The 16,855-nt window shown below is 39.1% G+C and overlaps 1 protein-coding gene across 4 annotated transcripts in view; it reads right to left on the bottom strand.

The window, feature by feature from the left end:
- PMS1 (PMS1 homolog 1, mismatch repair system component) overlaps positions 1-16,855 on the bottom strand; it is an 85,893-nt gene that overhangs the window by 8,372 nt on the left and 60,666 nt on the right. For all 4 annotated transcript variants that reach the window (XR_004647748.1, XM_034786489.1, XM_034786490.1 and 1 more), the window contains 3 exons: positions 11,819-12,735; positions 5,235-5,693; positions 2,788-2,918 (listed from right to left, as the gene is read on the bottom strand). Coding sequence is in view for 3 of the 4 variants with exons in the window: in XM_034786489.1 (XP_034642380.1) it covers positions 2,788-2,918; positions 5,235-5,693; positions 11,819-12,735 (1,507 nt within the window). In the remaining variant the exon portion in view is untranslated. The remainder of the gene's footprint in view (positions 1-2,787; positions 2,919-5,234; positions 5,694-11,818; positions 12,736-16,855) is intronic.

The following is a 16,855-nucleotide window of genomic DNA, read 5'->3' as shown; positions in this document are numbered from 1 at the left end:
CAAGCTTGCATGCATATCTGAAAATGAGTGCTTTAATGAGTGCTTGCAATGGAAATGGACCCTGGCAAACTTGAAGGAACCGCTAATAAGCATTCTGTATCTGGGAGGCAAGCACAAACAACTACAAAAAAGGAGCAAATGAGGAACTGGCCCCTTTTGCAGGAAGAAGCCACTGGGCTGGGATCTGCTAAAGAATGTTCTGGATAAAATTCCATGTACTTGTTGTTATTGACGTATTGCCTATTGATTTAACCAGTTTGCCAGCATTCTCTGTTCAGGTATATGTGGCCCAAAAGGAAGAATAGTGTTCTCCTGGAGGGACAGAACATACCAGTAATTGGCCTTTCACTAATGACTTGCTCCAGCATCTTTTTTGGACCTATCCTTGGAGGTTTCCATATGTTACACTACATCTGTCATCACTCTACATAGGCGTGATGTGGTAACACATGAAGCTACAGCATTTCCAACAGCTCCTATAGTGAATCTCTGCCCTGGATCAAGTGAATTGCCATCTAGGCATCGCACCCTAAGAAACTAGCCTCCTTGTATTGGGGGTAGCCGTGTTAGTCTGTATCTACAAAAACAACAAGGAGTCTGGTGGCACCTTAAAGACTAACAGATTTATTTGGGCATAAGCTTTCGTGAGTAAAAACCTCACTTCTTTGGATGCATAGAATGAAAGTTACAGATGCAGGCATTATATACTGACACATGGAGAGCAGGGAGTTACTTCGCAAGTGGAGAACCAGTATTGACAGGGCCAATTCAATCAGGGTGGATGTAGTCCACTCCCAATAATAGATGAGGAGGTGTCAATTCCAGGAGAGGAAAAGCTGCTTCTGTAATGAGCCAGCCACTCCCAGTCCCTATTCAAGCCCAGATTAATGGTGTTGAATTTGCAAATGAATTTTAGTTCTGCTGTTTCTCTTTGAAGTCTGTTTCTGAAGTTTTTTTGTTCAATGATAGTGACTTTTAAATCTGTAATAGAATGACCAGGGAGATTGAAGTGTTCACTTACTGGCTTATGTATGTTACCATTCCTGATGTCCGATTTGTGTCCATTTATTCTTTTGCGGAGGGACTGTCCGGTTTGGCCAATGTACATGGCAGAGGGGCATTGCTGGCACATGATGGCATATATAACATTAGTGGATGTGCAGGTGAATGAGCCCTTGATGGTGTGGCTGATGTGGTTGGGTCCTCTGATGCTGTTGCCAGAGTAGATATGGGGACAGAGTAGGCAACGAGGTTTGCTACAGGGATAGGTTTCTGGGTTGGTGTTTCTGTGGTGTGGTGTGTAGTTGCTGGTGAGTATTTGCTTCAGGTTGGGGGGTTGTCTGTAAGCGAGGACTGGCCTGCCTCCCAAGGTCTGTGAGAGTGAGGGATCATTTTCCAGGATAGGTTGTAGCCTCCTTGGGCTCTATGATATGGGAAATGTCTGCTATTGATTTGCCTCGGAGAAGCCTGTCTTTGGATTTCCACTGATGGCGGGATGGCTATAAATCATCCAGTGTAAAAGTATACCAACTCTCTACTTCTGGGCTATTAAGGTAATAAACGAGACAGGTTTGGTATGATATAGATTCTATTGGAAAGCAGACTGATGGGGGTTCTAAAACAGCCCTGCTATTGACTCCAAACTGAGTGCTAGCAAAAAGTATGATGATGATCCTGAAGCAAACGCAGATCAGTGTTCAAATCTTAAAACTGCCTTGCTGGACCTCCAGATTGTCCCCAACCATTGCACAGCAAAGCAGGAGGCATCTGAGCTACTGGCTGCAGGAGCAAGCAAAGAGCTACTTAACTCTATATATGTTGGAGGTGGGAATGGTAAGCACTAGGAAAGGCTGCCTGGTTTAAGGAAGTCCCACCAAAACATTGACTTCCATTCCAGAAGATCAAAGAACAGCGAGGCAGGAAAAGGGCATGGATTCTGGGGCCTTCCTTGAGCTGCTGAGATGTTGAGGATATACAAAGCCCACCATAGATATTTCATTTTTTTCTTATGCAAAAATTTAAAGGTTTTCTATTGTTTCCTGTGGCAAAAAACTGCTTGCAAAAGACTCTTTCACAACATCTGATCCAGCTCCCATTGAAGTCAACTGAAGTTTTTTTATTGATGCCAGTGGGATATAGATCAGGCCTACAGAGAACAAAAGAGGAACCGTTCCTGCCTTTCAAAGGCCTGGTTAGTTTAGCAAGTGTGCCAATAAGGAAAGCTTCACATTTCAAAGAAAACAAAAACAACTCTGTCCTTATTCAGCTGCAATGCACAGGGATATCCATGAATTATGATTCCAGTCTACGACAATGGCTTTAATACAGGAAAGGCTTTTAAGAAAATAAATCTGATGTGTTATGATGTGGGTCAACATCATCAAGGCAGAGCATGGATGTAACAAAGTCATCTGCAAAATATATAATGAGTGCTTCCTACATCACAAGTGGTAGATTTATCAACATTCATTTGCAGCTTGGGCCAGTGGTCAGAGCACAGGACTGAGAATTAGGAGACCTTGGTTTTATCCCTGACAAAATGTTTGTTTGAAGCTCTGCTCTACCTCCACACTAGCCAGCCATCATTTTCCATTTCCCCATGCGCTGAGTGACAGAGATGATGCTCTTAGCCAGATAGGAATATCTTTGAATGCTGAGGAACTGAGGGTACAGATGGCTTGATTGGTGAGGAAATATAGATTTATAATATATCATATATGCAGTCATTTCAACTGTGAAATAAAAAAGTTTCAGTAGATTCAAAATAAATACAAAACTACATCATACCTGGTATCATTTTTATCTTAAAACCATTTGCTATAAGCCTTGGATCCGACAAGTAAATTGATCCATTTAATTTTTGGCAATCCTTTGTCATATTGTAGAGAGAATCCATATAATGAGATCCGCTGAACAAACTGAAAAACAAACAAGCAAACAATAATTTCACAAGGCTTAAAATAACAAAGAAACTATAATAAACAGAGAGACTGAGTGAACAGTAATATATTTACTACCAGCATGACAATTCCAGGATTACAAGCTGTTAACCAAGTAGTATAATCTATTAGCCATTTTTAAAATTATATGTACATATGAAAAAATCCAGGGATAAATGGATTTTTATTTGTAAAAGGGCAACATTAGACTTTTTGGAAAACAGAAGTACCATAAAAACTCCAGGTCAAATCAGCTTGAAAAAGACAGACTTGAGTGTGACAATTTTCTTTTTATATCCCAAAGACCTGTGTTTTATTTTTTGTAACTGATATGCTAACAATAAATTACCTAAATCAAAAGCATATTCCTATTATTCCAAGAAAAAAGCATCATGATTTAAAAATTAAAATTGCTAGATAATAAAGCTGTTATAAAAACTAGCTGGCAAGAAGCAACAGCGGGTCCTGTGGCACCTTTAAGACTAACAGAAGTATTGGGAGCATAAGCTTTCGATTCACTTGCATCTGAAGAAGTGAGGTTCTTACCCACGAAAGCTTATGCTCCCAATACTTCTGTTAGTCTCAAAGGTGCCACAGGACCCTCTGTTGCTTTTTACAGATTCAGACTAACACGGCTACCCCTCTGGTAGCTGGCAAGAATGATCCAATTAAATAAAAATTGAAATATTATTATAATGCGTAGAAACTGTTAAGGTATGCTGATAAGGATACTAATTCTCTTACATTCTATATGTTTTTTCTAAAAGAACCCCAAAATCTAGATGGTTAGAAATTAACATTAGACCTTGCCTGCTCCACAACCAATAGAAGTTGGTGAGGGGCTGTGGAAATAGGGAGTATTTAGCAAAGCTCTGGGTGATGAATAAAATAATTTATTTTAAGAAGTATCTGGCCCTCACTTCACAACCCTAAAATCAATGACAAAATTCCTACTAACTTCAATACGAGCAGGACTAGGTCTCTTTCTAATTTTAAAACATGGTGTAAATGTAAAAGTAACATTTCCCAGTAGATTTAAAAAGAAATGTTACTTACCTTACAGTAACTGGAGTTGAGTTGTGTGGTCTGTATCTACCTCATGACAGAGCCAGTGGTGCTAATTAAGGTCAGGTGGTGAATACTGGCATCACCAAATCCCTTTTTTTGATGAGGGAGGGTGCTGTTGGTGTGGGCAGCATCGTTCTCTTTTTTTGCTTACTGGTACTGGAGGTGGTCCCACCCCTTCATGGGTCAGCGGTTTCAAAGTACTCTTGGCTCTCCATACCACGAGCCAGACCTGTGCTCCCCTTGAGATCCTGACACAACTGTAACAGGATGCAGAGTCTGACCAGATTGGGAGGGTGCAGAGGAAGAAGTCCTCTTCTTAGATGAGGACTAGGGAGGGGATTTCTCCTTTTTATGAGAGTGCTCTTAATCTCCTCCCACCTACTGTGCCTGTTAAGGTCCTTAGCTCTGTCCCCTCATGATCCAGAACAGGGGAGTACTGTACTCAGAGGGGCACTTCTCAGCATCTACAACCAATGAACAGGGAGTCTGATGACTCAGGATTGGCCTGGGGCCTCATTGAGCAATCCACAGGGATTTTCTGAGCTGGAACTTTCAAGATTGCCAGGTTCAGAGGGGAAAGGAATGCCAAATATTGCAACCTGGAGGGGATGTTGATCTCCCTAGGCAATAGAAACAAGTGTCATGGAAGTCACTAACTGGGAAGAGCTGGGGACAGGCCACATAGCTCTTGAAGCCAGGGATCTTAGACATACCAAGTACTCCAAATGGTGGGAATATTGGGGTGGAGGAATGCCCCCAAAACCTCTACTAACACTAGCTAACTAAATACTACCACTAACTAACTAGATAAAGGTAAAAACTTTTTACAGAAAAATTTGAAATTTAAGCAGGAATGCTAGTAAATATGTGGACAGTGGAGGGGTTCCGCGGACCATGGAGGGTAAAAAGCAACTGAAGAGGCAGGAAATCCGCACCACCCTCTATGCCCTCTGTTTGGAACACAAGGAGACACAGGCACAGACCTATGGACACTGCTAATAAGTCTTCTGGTCTCAGGTCCATGGAGCTCTTGTGCATCTTGAGTGAGGGACCACCACTTAAAAAAAAAAAAAATTGTGCCTAAGGCCTCCACAGTGTTTACAGTAGATAATTCCTATGTGATACTTAAAAAAACAAAATCAACCACAAAAAACAAAAACAAAAAAACCCCCAAACAAAACAAAACAAAAAAACCCACGACAACACCCTGGCTCCACACTACTATACCTGTCAGTTAATACAATTGGCTTGTCCAGTTTCTCTACAGGAAGTTTGTGTTGCTCCAGTAGTTTTTTATAAAGTAGGGCTTCTTCCACTCTATACGGATTTAGCAACATGATTTTTTTTCCAGAAGCAATTATCCATGCATCAGGAAAACTCAGGTGACAGATCAGGCAAGACTCGTTTTTATCAAAATTTGTCTTCTCAAGCCTCTGAAGTTTACGTTTGAAAGAACTCATAGAAAAAGGCACCTGTACAATTTTCATAGCTTGGTTATGTCTCTGTTTCTTTTCAATTTGAGCCTGAAAAAGTTTGTCAAGTTTCTGCTGGTCAGAGAGAGAAGTCTTCAGTTTGGACTTGTATCTTTTTTCTGTCTCTTTTGTTGAGCTCTGTATTCTCTGCTCCACAGCTTTCTTGGTTTGTCTGTTGTATCGTTCCAGGTCTTTTGTGGCTTTTTCTTCATACCTAAATGGAGAGTGGGGCAGGGTGTGGGAGAGAAATCACAAATGTAACAAACTAAAGGCCAGATTGTGACACCCATTCTCATACAGTCATGCACCTCCACTCCCTTTCATAGCCACATTAGCTTTCTCTGCATCCTGACCCAGGTACTCAGCACCCCTGTACCCTACCCCATTGACCAAGTGGGTGAGAAGTGTCTGAACAGTGGATGGAGCCTTGCCTCTACCCCAGTGTGACAGCCAGAAGAGCTGAGCTGTTACTTCTGCTTTACAACTAAAGGCTCAATCTAACCTTAAATTTATAACCAGAAATACTGTTTCAGAAGTACATGTTCAACTTATAGGCACTTAATTTGTATTGCAGAGTAAATGCCACTTGGCATTTTGACTTCAAATGGTTTTCAATTCTTTGATTGTATAGGTATAAAAAACTGACACTGATACCTACATTCATAATTTTTGGGGACTATTGATAATAGCCATATCAATCAACTTATCAGAGAAGCGCAGGCATTTGGTAGCAAACTGCTATGGAATACTGCTTACCCAGCCCCAGGGCTAAATTATAAGAGCCCAGGAAAAGACTTTCTTCAAGCAGGATTTCAGTAAGAGCCTAGTCTACAAAGATCAGTTTGAATAACTGAATAACTTTATAAAGAAATAAAATTACACTGATGTAGTTTATTGTATAGATTCTTTAAACACATTTAAACTATACAAATACAAAATAATGCTATGGATCAGACCATCTCTAGAAAGACTTTAGTTTGAGGTGAGGAGAATTTGAAAAGACTGGGATTGCCAGGTATTCTAAACTAAACAAAGACATAAATTATGACTGGTACAGAGAAGGTAAAGGAGGATCTCCTATTTACTCCCTTTTATAATATAAAAGCAACGGGATACTCAATGAAAATGAGAGCAAAAATTTAAAAATGGTAGACTTTTTGTTACCCAATGTATATATTATCCATCCTGTGGAATTCACTGTCACAACATATCATTGAGTCCAAGTGCATAGCAGGATTTAAAAAACGATGATTCATTTATATGAATAATAAGATGATCCACAGCTACATTAGATAGGAAAGAAATAATACAGGATATAAATTATCTTGCTTAAACCAACCACTAACTGACTGGGGTTAAGGAAGAAACTTTCCTATAAGCAGGCTATTCTTTAATTGTCCACTCTGGGATTTCTTATACCTTTCCTCGATGCATCTAGTTCTAACCACTGTAAGAAACAAGATACAGAACTACACTGGCTACTAGTCATTATTATAGCAATTCCTGTGTTAATCTGTGGCTGTACATACTGGGTAACACTCAGACCCTTCAAGTGAGGACCTCTTTTAGATCAGTGCTTAAGTATAAAGGGGATTGAGATCATGCGACTAGCTATGCAACCCTTGCATTGGCTGTTGGTGAGTATTTAAGCGAGTAATCGTATTGACCTCATGGGAGTAAGCAAGAGCTAGTGCTGAACAACAGGGATGGGTATTGCACAGTCAGGCTCTATGACACTTAAAAATTGCTATACGCTTTTTTGTGGACACGACTAAGATAATAACCTTAACATTATTTTAGGTTATATAAAGGCAGGAACTTTACAATACAGATCTATAGGGCTGGTTGCCTCCCAGATACAAATCTTAATGTTTGAAGACCTTAGCAGCAATTTGCTCAATTCTCCTTTCCTACCCCCATTCAAACTCCTGGATTCTGTCTAGTAATACAACTGATTTCCAGTAAGAAGCAGTATTATCCTATATAAGTATTGGAAATAAGTATTTTAACTGGTCTTATGTTAATTTATTCAATGATACTTGCTGGAACAGTCAGATTCTATTATCTGCATGTAAGGTGGAAAATAAGGTCAACAGAAGGATCACCATTTGTAATTAATTATAATGTGCTAACATTCACATATGGTACTAATATTTAGTTTACTAAAGCAGTCATCTTGGGATGAGCAATAAATCATGTCCAAGAAAAATATGGAGTAAATGTTAAGATAAAAAACATCTGCTACTTGTAAAATTAATGGATGAAACAGAAAAACTTTATCCTGATTATTGGGTTACAACTTTGACCTGATCCATACTCTTTCTGCTTTCAATGCCAGTTTGTTACAAAGGTGAACATTTAATTATGTGGCTATTGGGTTTACAATGACATATTAAAACTTTAAAAATGCACACATTTAAGAAACACTTGTTGTTATAGGTTTAATTCAGGAGAAACTCCAGCCCTGCAAGTGTTGAGTTTGGGGGCTTTGTAAGTATCTGACAGTGTCCAGTCTACATTCAGAAAGTAAACAGCAGGGTCACTAACAATGAAAGCTATCCATTTCCCTTTTCAAGAAAGATCTTTCTGCATAGGCAAGTGTGATCCAGAGGGGCCAGGAGAAATACAGGTAGTTGCCTCCTGGCTAGTTAGAGGTGACTTAGGAAGTTTGATTAGAGATGATGCTGGAATTCTCAATTCAAAAGCAATGAATTGTTTAAGGAAAATATCAGGCTAGTTCCAAAAGGAGCTTTGCTCAAGGAGGAAAAATAAGGCTTCCTCCCATGTGACTTAAGCTGTAGTCCACGAAAGCTTATGCTCTAATAAATTTGTTAGTCTCTAAGGTGCCACAAGTACTCCTGTTCTTCTTCCTACATTTTACTATTTCTCACTTGTACCTTAAGCCCAGATGGAAAGATTTAGCAAGCAGTGAGAAATCCACGAGACTGTTATAGAGAGGAAGCAAGCAGGATCATTTGAATAGGGCAAAATTTGACCCGAAAGAGCCCCAAATACCCCAAAATAAAATAAAGAGGACATCCTTTGGCAAGTCGGTTCATCCAGATAATGCAAGTCAATTATTTCAAACTCTACTGTATTTGATAAGTATCACATTCTAGGGCTGCTTTTGAGAAAATATACCTCTTCTTGACTTTTATTGGCAGCTTGTAAAAGCGTATGGACTGTTGATGACAATCTGTATTTTCTTAGACTACCCTTTTAAATATACAATCCCCTTGTTACTATAGGTCAGTGGTTCTCAACTAGGGGGCCGGGACCCCCTGGGGGCCCACGACCCCCTGGGGGCCCACAAGCAGGTTTCAGGGAGTCCGCCAAGCATGGCCAGCATGATAAACTCACTAGGGCCTAGGGCAGAAAGCCAAAGCCCCGTTGTACAGGACTACAGCCCAGGCTGGAGCCAACACCTGGGGCTGAGGCCTGAGCAACTTAGCTTTGCGGTGCCCCCTGTGGTGCCCTGGGCATCTGCCCTGCTTGCTACCCCTTAACGTCAGCCCTGGCTTTTATATGGAGAAAAACAGTTGTTGTGGCACAGGTGGTCTGTGGAGTTTTTATAGCATGTTAGGTGGGCCTCAGAAAGAAAAAGGTTGAGAACCCCTGCAATCGGTGAGCTAATTTATCCAGACTGTACCTGGTAGACCGAGTTAGTAGAGAATGACATTTTTTTTAAACGTTGAACAAATCTTCAAGATTGCTATCTTTGAGAAGACAACTATAGATCTTTCTGCTTTGTTAGCTTCTCTTAGATCTTTGGTCTCTTGGATTGTTTCTTGCCTTAGCCAATACTTACACACTGAACCATAAGACTTAGCTGTTATATCCATCTGAAAGAGGGAAATCTGTAAAACCCCAGACAATAGTTTTGATGAAAATAAAGAAAACATTAGGGAGCTGATCTTTGTATCCAACTTGATAAAAGTTAATTTTTTGCAAATGGGAAAAATTAGTTTTTGTAATAAATGCTAGCTGGATATTCCTTATAGTCTGGGAATTCCTCTCTATCTAATATATCTTTAGGATGGAATTATATTAAATGTTGCTTTGCTGGCAGACAATGACAAGTGTTACCGCTGGTGTTTATAACAGAATATTGTTCAAAGGTATTATTAATTTAATTAAATTATATGGAAATCAGCTTCAACAGATATTCTATGTATAGTGCATATTCACTTTCCATCCAAGAGCAATCCAATTTTTGTTTAAAAATAAATGCTAGTAGAACATTAAAACTGAGATTTTAATTGCAGAAAAATTAAGAAAAAAATAGAATTAGGGTTCCCATAACATGTCTGGCTTGGGTAACCTGCCAGGAGTTAAAACTCCTATTGGCATAGATCAGAGGGTTATTGGTGCACACAAGCTTTCCCAATGCACCACAGTTCAGTTTGCAGGGAAGTGTTATATAATGCAAGCAAGCAACATTTTTAAGGTCTTGAAATGTGTGAAAATATTGTAAAATCAGGTTAAAAAAATTTGGTGTCAATATGAATTACATATCTAGAGATAGGTCTTCATTTTAGGTAATATGGAGATTCCAGTATTCAGGATTTGGTCACTCATCTGTAATTTCATTGGAGGTGACATTTATAGTGAAAAAAGAGCAAACTGGATATAAGGTTCAACCATTTTATGACCAAAAGTGACAGTTACAACTACACAAGTTGATAAGTGTAATTGAGCTGCATGCTTCATAGTACAAAATGATTACCTGTGAGGCCAAGAAGGAACTATTCTTCCCCTGCTCCCACTGAATATGGCAATGCACTCCATAACTGACTAGGTGCCTTATGGACTGTTTTCTTTCCTCAGCGTCTCAGACTCTGGCTACTACCAGAATCAGGATGTTAGAGATGATGGAAGAGTTTGGATTAGTATTGCAAATCCCATATTCCTAACAGTGTTTTAGCTTTTAAAAGCAGCTTCTCAGTGGCAAGCTTCATAAGTGACCATCACATCCCACACGGGAAAAATTCTCTCATTCTTTTTGCTCCTAGCAGCAGTTCAGAGCTTAGTTCTTCTCCCACTAAAGTCAATGGCAAAACTTCCACTAACTTCAGTGGGTAGAGAATCAGATGATTAAAGAAAAATATGAGCAAGTGACTGTTTTAGGGATTATGGTTAATTTAATTCTTCCCTACAAGCCACAGAGCACCTCTGTGGCTGGTGCTTAAGACAATCTACTTGTTTGGCTGCTGGGGAGTGCTGAGATCTCTGAATCAGTGGGGATTTGGGTAGCATGAAATACTTCTCAGAATTCATCTGATGCAGTTTTTTATACATAGTTATGGGGATTGGGATACCTTCTGGACTTAAGGGGCTTTTTTTTTTTTTTTAAATTGTATTTTAAAAAACAGAACAACCTGTTCAAATGCCTAGAGTCTGGGAAAAGTTATTTTTGTGTAGAGCAATGAAAAAAAAATAGGAGATGGAGGAGAGAAGGATAGGGGAACTACATGGTGGGGGATCCTCAGCTGCTAACCAACTTCTCCCACAACACACCCAGAATGACAGCCTCTTGGTAAGTCCTGTAAAAGTGGGCTTCATGCAATTCAGGTGCTGTACACCTCCTGCCTGATTATCCTAAAAACTGGACTTAGCCAGCCAGCAGAACTGTGACAGCTCAAGAGGGTGGGGGCACCCCAGCAAATGCACAGATAAGGCCAGGATTTACATGAGAATGACAAGATAGTTATATTTTATTGAAAGTAATGGAGAGTAATTGTTAAAAAAAAATGCAGTGACATTCTGTGCGATCTTATACACCTGTGCAATCCCACTGACCACAAAACAGCTGAATGGGATATAAGTTAGCACAGTGAATCGGCCGGCCCTTGGAAAAAAGTTGCCCAAAATGTGCCTTGGTATTTGGCAAAAGAAGGTTGGTGATAGTAACTGCTCTGAGATGTGTATAATGGCACAGAGAGAACACACAACATGTGCCAAGTGTTTAAAGAATAAATCAAAAATCTACCAAAGTAAGATGGCAATTATACAGGGTCATTGTCTCTGTCTACAAGAAAATATAATTTTAATAAGTTGCAAGAATTGATGCATTTTACGAAAGACAGCAACATATTTAAATTGAAAAACAGAGTGGAAAAATTAGTAATACAGAAAGCAGTACATATCTGCACACAGTAAACATCATAATTAGCAATACAACCTTTAGCCAGGATGGTGTTCTTGGCAAGCCAAAAATCATTTTCCATCCTGTTTTTTATAAATTATGTGGATGTAATTTTTCATTTTTTTGCACCCAATGAGTCACCTAGAATGGAAACTACATGGCTTAGAGGTCAGGTGCAAACTCTGGAAACTTACTTCATTTTCTCCTCTTTGCTCAGTTTCTCCCATAGTCCTTCAATTTTCAGCATCAAGTCCTCCATGTTGGCCTTTGGATTATCAGTTAATAATCTAGAACGATATTCTTGGGTGAACAGGGCAACTGCTGATATGGGTTTCCGGATTATTTGATTACTAATTAAATCATAGGCCATGATCTGTCCTGCTTTATCAGTAACCACATTCGTTTTTTTAATATTTTGATTTGCACTCTGCTGATCATGATCTTGTTCATCAGTATTTTCATTTGCCTTATGATTTGTTTTTCCTCCTACTTCAGGCATCAAAATCTTTACAGGTTCCAGGTTCTCTCCTGTAGCATTTTTAAGTGCATTCCCCTTGCTCCAATTATCAGCAGAGATTTCAGATACATACTCAGGGACTGTATTTGCCTCATTTTTTTCCACTTCATTAGTGTGACTGGCTCTCAAAGGATGCTCACTTCTGTTTTTAGATTGAGTGTCCATGTGAGTACTGCCATCTAGGGTTAATGTTACACTATATCCATTCTGGCTGTCCTCACATGATAAATTATTTATGGAACTGTCTTGAGATATATCACTCACAGTCATATCAGTGCCAGAAACTTCTTTTCTATTGAGGAGACCATGAGTATTATCACTAGAAAATCTTTGATGCTTTAAGCAGACATCTGTGTTTTTTCCTGCTTGACCATTTTGCACATCATTACTGAATGAAAAGGATGAAGTATGTGCATGTGGATCACTGTTTCCAAATGGTTCCGTTTTATTAACAAGCACATCTGTTTGTTCTGTTTCATTAACAACCATGTCCACTGAGGTAACATCTGTTTTATTAGTTTCAGAAGAAACTGTACCAGGTAGTAGCCCATACAGCGATGTCAATACATTTTCAACAGCAGATAAGACAGATTCCTGAAAAGAAAACTCATAAGCATTAGGACAAATTGTCAATGAAAATGTACTTGACAGTTGTTGACAATACAATAGCAATAAAACACAATTCTATTCACTGTATTTTTTGAGTTAATTTAGATTGATTGTATTATGAAGCATTAGTAGTTCATACATTCGCATTAAAATATGCCAAACGTTCACTAATCAGTGAGATCCTTTAGCCTTAAATCTTTCCCTATAAATACTTTTGCTCCACTGATAAATTTTAATACCACAAAACAGATGTACTGCTTTCTTTATGACCTAGTACTTGTATGTTGTTTCTTTAGAACAGTATTAGAGTATCTATTCTCACTCAGTATACACTAACTGGAGTTAGAAACACACTATCAGGGTGGAATGGACTAACAACCAAGTCAAGTTAGCATCACAATTTTAGTGAGAGTGTTCATTCATAGAATGGTTCAAAGACTGTTTTTATATGAAAGGTAGAAAATTTTAAAAACAAACAAAGAAAGAAAACTTCTTTAGAGTAAAAGGAGAGTTTTAAACAAAATTATGTGAAAATAATCTGCTTATGTTTATTTTTCATACAAATTATATTGAAATATCATTTATCCTGTGATTCTAACCCACAAAACCAAGAAAATGCCTTGTTAAGAGAGGTGGTTACATATTAGTCTAGACTGTGCCACCCTTAGGGCTTGTCTCCCATAATCCACGCTATGGAGGTATGATTTCTAAAGCATACTAATGTGCTGTGCGTTAATTGGGCTGTTTCAAACAGCCCTACATTAAAGCATGCTAGGGAACCTTTAATGTGAATCTAGTACTACGCAACACAGAGCACTTTAGAAATCATACCCCTGTAGTGCATATTATCTCATTGTGTAGAGAAGCCCTTATCTACCTTGAGCAGTGTAAGCAAACCCACTGATTTCCATGGTACTACTCATGATCTAAAGGTGCTATTCAGTGATAGGAAGCGTATCACAATCGGTCTCTATGCGATCTCTGATACAAGATACAATAGGCCAAGTTTCAATCTCAGTCATGAATATTACATCCTGTAGCCTCCATGATGTCAAAGGGCATGCCACACACACAATGGCAAAATTTGGCCCTAAACAGAAACAACTCAAGTTTTTAATATTAATGTTGTATTTAAATCCCCCACTTAATGTAAGTAACTATAAAATTATGAAAAGAATTGTGTAAAAAGGACATAAATCATATTTCTGTTTACAGACCAGTCATCATAAAGCCATCTGAAGATGAAAAGCGCTATTGTGATATAAGTACTATGCATGGCTGATTTAAGCAGCTCTGTGAAGACAGAAATGAACTTATGACTTAAAATAATTGATGTTATAAAGTATATAGCAGCGCGAATATACTGCCAACACCTGATCAGGGTGATGATGGTGATTGTGAAATGCTCAGGGAGATTAGAGAGATACAGAGGCCCAAAACACAATAATAATAGGGGATTACAACTATTCTCATATTGACTGGGTATATGTCTCCTGAAGAAAGGATGCACAAACAAAATTTCTAGACACCATAAATGACTGCTTCTTGGAGCAGCTTGACCTGGAAACCACAAGAGGAGAGGAAATTCTTGATTTAGTCCTAAGGCCTAGTCCACACTAACCCCCCCACTTTGGACTAAGGTACGCAAATTCAGCTACGTTAATAATGTAGCTGAATTCGAAGTACCTTAGTCCGAACTTACCGCGGGTCCAGACGCGGCAGGCAGGCTCCCCCGTCGATGCCGCGTACTCCTCTCGCTGAGCTGGAGTACCGGCGTCGACGGCAAGCACTTCCGGGATCGATACGGGATCAATTTATCGCGTCTAGACAAGAAGCGATAAATCGATCCCAGAAGATCGATCGCTTACATCCGGACTAGGAAGTAAGTATAGACGTACCCTAAGTGGAACGCAGGATTTGGTCCAAGAGGTGAATATAACTGAATTCTTTCAGTAGTAACAACCATAATGTAATTAAACTGCACGAAGACTATTTAAAAACATCACAATAGAGGCTCAAAGTAAATGTATACTCAATATAAACAAGCAAACAAACAAACAAGAGGACAAAAAAAAAAAAAAAAGCTACCATGGCTAACTAGCAGAGTAAGAGATGTGGCTAGAGGTAAAAAAGCAACCTTTAAAAATGGAAGTCAAATCCTAGTGAGGAAAAATAGAAAGGAACAAATTCTGGCAAGTCAAGTGTAAAATTATAATAAGGCAGGACAAGAAAGAATTTGAAGAAAAACTAGCTAACCACACAAAAGATGACAGAAAAAAAAATTAAGTACATCAGAGGAAGGAAACCTATGAAACAGTCAGAGGGGCCACTGGATGATCAAGATGCTATAAGGCAGAACTCAAGGAAGACAAAGCTGTTGCAGAGAAGCTAAATGAATTCTTTGCATCAGTCTTCACTGCAAAGGATATGGGGAAGATCCCCACACTCAAGTCATTCTTTTTAGGTGTCAAACCTGAGGAACTGTCCCAGACTGAGGTGTCAATAGAGAAGGTTTTGGAACAAACTGATAAGTTGAACAGTAATAAATCAACAGGACCAGATGCTATTCACCCAAGAGTTCTGCAGGAACTCATATGAAATTGCAGAACTATTAACTGTGGTATGTAACCTATCACTTAAATCAGCCTCTGTACCAGATGACTGAAGGATAGCTAATGTAATGTCTATTTTTAAAAACTCTCTAGAGGCAATCATGCAATTACAGGCCAATAGGCCTAACTTCAGTACAGTGAAAACTGGTTGAGACTATAGTAAAGAACAAAATTATCAGACCCATAGATGAACATGATATGTTGGGGAAGAGTAAACAAGGCTTTTGTAAAGGTATATCATTGCCTCACCAATCTATCAGAATTCTTTGAGGGAGTCAGCGTGCACGTAGACAAGAGTGATCCAGTCGATTCAGTGTAGTAGAATTTTCAGAAAGCCTTTAACAAGGTCACCCAACAAAGACTCTTACACAAACTAAGCCGTCACGGGATAAGAGGGAAGGTCCCCAGGGTTAAAATATATGAAATGTCAGTAAACAGGGGTCAGAAAAAGGGGTAAACAGTGAGGTGGCAAAATTTGCAGATGATACAAAACTTCTCAAGATAGTTAAGTCCCAGGCAGACTACGAAGAGCTACAAAAGGTTCTCTCAAAACTGGGTGACTGGGCAACAAAATGGCAGATGAAATTTAATGTTGATAAACGCAAAGTAATGCACACTGGAAAACATAATCCCACCTATGCCTATAAAATGATGGAAGCTAAATTAGCAGTTATCACTCAAAAAAGAGATCTTGGAGTTATTGTGGATAGTTCTCTGAAAACATCTGCTCAATGTGCAGCAGCAGTCTAAAAAGCTAACAGAACATTAGGAACCATTAGGAAAGGGGTAGATAATAAAGCAGAAAATATCACAATGCCACTATATAAAGCCATGATACACCCACACATCCAATTTTGTGTGAAGTTCTGGTTGCCCATCTCAAAAAAGGTGTGCTAGAATTGGAAAAGATACAGAGAAGGGCAACAAAAATGACTAGGGGTATGGAATAGCTTCCATATGGGAAGAGATTAAAAAAACTGGGACAGTTCAGGTTAGAAAAGGAGATGATTAAAGGGGGATATGATAGCGGTCTATAAAATCATGAATAATATGAAGAAAACGAATAGGGAAGTATTATTTACCCCTTCACACAATGCAAGTATGAGGGGGTCGCACAATGAAATTAATAGGCAACAGGTTTAAAAAACAAACATAAGGAAGTACTTCTTCACACAACACATAGTCAACCTGTGGAACTCTTTGCTAGGGGATGTTGTGAAGGCCAGTAGTATAACTAAGTTAAAAAAGAGTTAGATAAGTTCATGGAGGATAGATCCATCAATGGTTATCAGAAAAGATGGTGAGGGATAAAACCCCATGCTTTGGGTGTCCCTAAATCTCCACCTGCCAGAACCTGGGACAGAATGGTAGGAGACAGATCACGCTGTTCATTTCCTCTGAAGCATCTGGGCCTGGACACTGTCCGATGAGGATACTGGGTTAGATGGATCATGATCTAACTCAGTATAGATGTTCTCAGGATATTGGGCTCT

This window comes from Trachemys scripta, chromosome 11 (assembly GCF_013100865.1).
Source record: "Trachemys scripta elegans isolate TJP31775 chromosome 11, CAS_Tse_1.0, whole genome shotgun sequence".
Lineage (NCBI taxonomy): Eukaryota > Metazoa > Chordata > Testudines > Emydidae > Trachemys > Trachemys scripta.
This window is presented reverse-complemented; position numbering and strand designations above follow the sequence as displayed.